The following is a 2,128-nucleotide window of genomic DNA, read 5'->3' as shown; positions in this document are numbered from 1 at the left end:
TGCACAAGACATCAGGCTGGGGGAGGCAGTCTTAACTTTTTTGGCTGACACGGCCCCATTCTCTCTCTGTGCCAACAGAGCACAAACGTGAGCTGCTACCGGATCCAGTGCCCGGCCGTGCATTGCATCAATCCCGTCACCGAGCCCCAGCAGTGCTGCCCACGCTGCGCCGGTAAGTGCCGTTCTGGCCTGGGCTCTCTCTTTCTGTTGGCCCAGGAGCAGGTTTTCCTTTCAGCATGATCCTTTAGCTCTTGGACAGGCTGAGACATAAGAAAAATGGGATGCATGGAGCCCTGGAGGCAGCAAACTCCCCCTTAAAGGGCTAGGCTGTGACTTACACAAGGTGGGTGTCTGGAGGGTGAGTAGCCTGCCTTCCTGTGCTGCTGGGCTGGGCTCCAGAGCAGATGGTGAATGATGAACTGGTGGGGCAGGATCAATGCCCACCTATTCCCTGGCTTGCTCCAAGCTGGGGTGTTGGTGCTAGTGGAGGGCAGCAGGCACTGGGACCTGGGGGGAAAAAAGATGGAAATGGGTCTGCCTGATCAATGTGTCCTCTCCTGGAACAGTCTGGCTATGGCTGTGTCCTTCGCGATGCAGCTCTCATTTCAAGATAAATTATGCTCAGAGAGGTGGGTTGAGCTGTGCTTATGGGTTTCATTCCAGCTATTGATGGTGCAGGCGAGCCTGGATCCAGTTTTAGGGATCTGATAAATACACGCTCTGTTTATGTTTTCCCTGGAAGGTGGTCCCGGCTTCCCATTATTCAGAGCCGTGTCAGTGCCGGGAATCTGTTTAGCATCAGCGTTTCACCTCCTGCGGGCTGGGCCTGGGAAGCCGTGGAGCTCAGCAGTCTTGTTTCTGTCTGCCCTCTCCCCCTGCAGAGCCGCACACGCCGTCTGGCCTCCGGGCGCCTGTGAAGTCTTGCCAATACAACGGGACGACCTACCAACAAGGGGAGATGTTTACCACCAGTGAGCTCTTCCCTTCTCGGCAGCCCCATCAGTGCGTCCAGTGCAGCTGCTCTGTAAGCTATTTTTGAACCCAAGGGGGTCTGAGTCCAGTGTGGAGGGCCGGTGTGGGGAGGATATGGCCATCCAAGCCTGTGTCATCTCCCCTTGACCCTATGAACGTGGTATCACACAATGCTGCAGGTCATCTGAGGAGCTCAGCTACCCATAGCCATCAGCATAGGGGCATTACAGCTCTTGAGGCTGTGGTCCTACCAGGGGCACGACTGCAGCAGCTTTCCCTGTGTGGAGCAGTGCCTCTCTCCATGAAGGAGTCCTTTTGCCTTTCATGGTATTAGTCCATAGGACATGGAGCTGCTCCATGTGTGCATATCGGGTCTGTCCCTCTGGCTAGGATTCTGCTCTTGCACGCGTGTAAACAGGAAGTAATTTCACTGCAGTTAATGGATTTGTACTGGAGGGAAACCTGAATAAGGGAGGGGAGAATCAGCTCCTTGCCCAGCAGTCAGGGCAGTTTCATCTGACCGGTACCTGTGGCTGGCTTCCGATCTCCACTTCCAGTGTAGACGCTCTCCTTCCCGTGGGCTTTCCAGTGCTTGGTCCAAACTCATGTTACATATTCAAAGGGAAGACCCGCCGTCCCTGACAGAGGGATGCTACAAACCTCTACTGGAGCTTCTCGCAGACACCTTGCTGTGGATGGGACCCACGAGGGTGGGATTCTGGGCTGCATGGACCTGGGCACTGACTGTCTGGGGTTTCTTATGAAGCAGCACTACTGCCTGCATGACAACACCTGGCCCCCTTCACTTCTAGATCCAAGACGGGAGGCCATGTTGCAGTGCTGCCCCTGTACACTTAGACATCCATTGCTGCCTTGCTTCCCAGGATGTCTCATACAGCAGTCTCATGGCAAAAGACCCTCGTGTGCATTCACAGCATAAAATCATGAACAGAATCAGAGAGAAGTAGGGCTGCAAGGGAGCTCCAGAGGTCATCTAGACCAACCCCTGCCTGAGGCAGGATCATCCCTACCCAAACCATCCTATACGAATCCACAACCTACCCTCTTCATAAAACTACCCTCAACCCTGGCACAACACAAGACATCATACCCTAACCTGCCACAGGTAAGGCAGGGGGACCACAGCAGCCGATGC

At 54.7% G+C, this 2,128-nt stretch overlaps 1 protein-coding gene across 2 annotated transcripts in view; it reads left to right on the top strand.

Moving 5' to 3' along the window:
• Positions 1 to 2,128, top strand: part of CHRDL2 (chordin like 2) — a 60,853-nt gene that overhangs the window by 7,819 nt on the left and 50,906 nt on the right. For both annotated transcript variants that reach the window (XM_019503106.1, XM_019502315.1), the window contains exons 2-3: positions 79 to 172; positions 882 to 1,024. In XM_019503106.1, the coding sequence (XP_019358651.1) occupies positions 79 to 172; positions 882 to 1,024 (237 nt within the window). The remainder of the gene's footprint in view (positions 1 to 78; positions 173 to 881; positions 1,025 to 2,128) is intronic.

The sequence above is a fragment of the Gavialis gangeticus genome, unplaced genomic scaffold, assembly GCF_001723915.1.
Source record: "Gavialis gangeticus isolate Ggan-Ray unplaced genomic scaffold, GavGan_comp1, whole genome shotgun sequence".
Classification (NCBI taxonomy): domain Eukaryota; kingdom Metazoa; phylum Chordata; order Crocodylia; family Gavialidae; genus Gavialis; species Gavialis gangeticus.
This window is presented reverse-complemented; position numbering and strand designations above follow the sequence as displayed.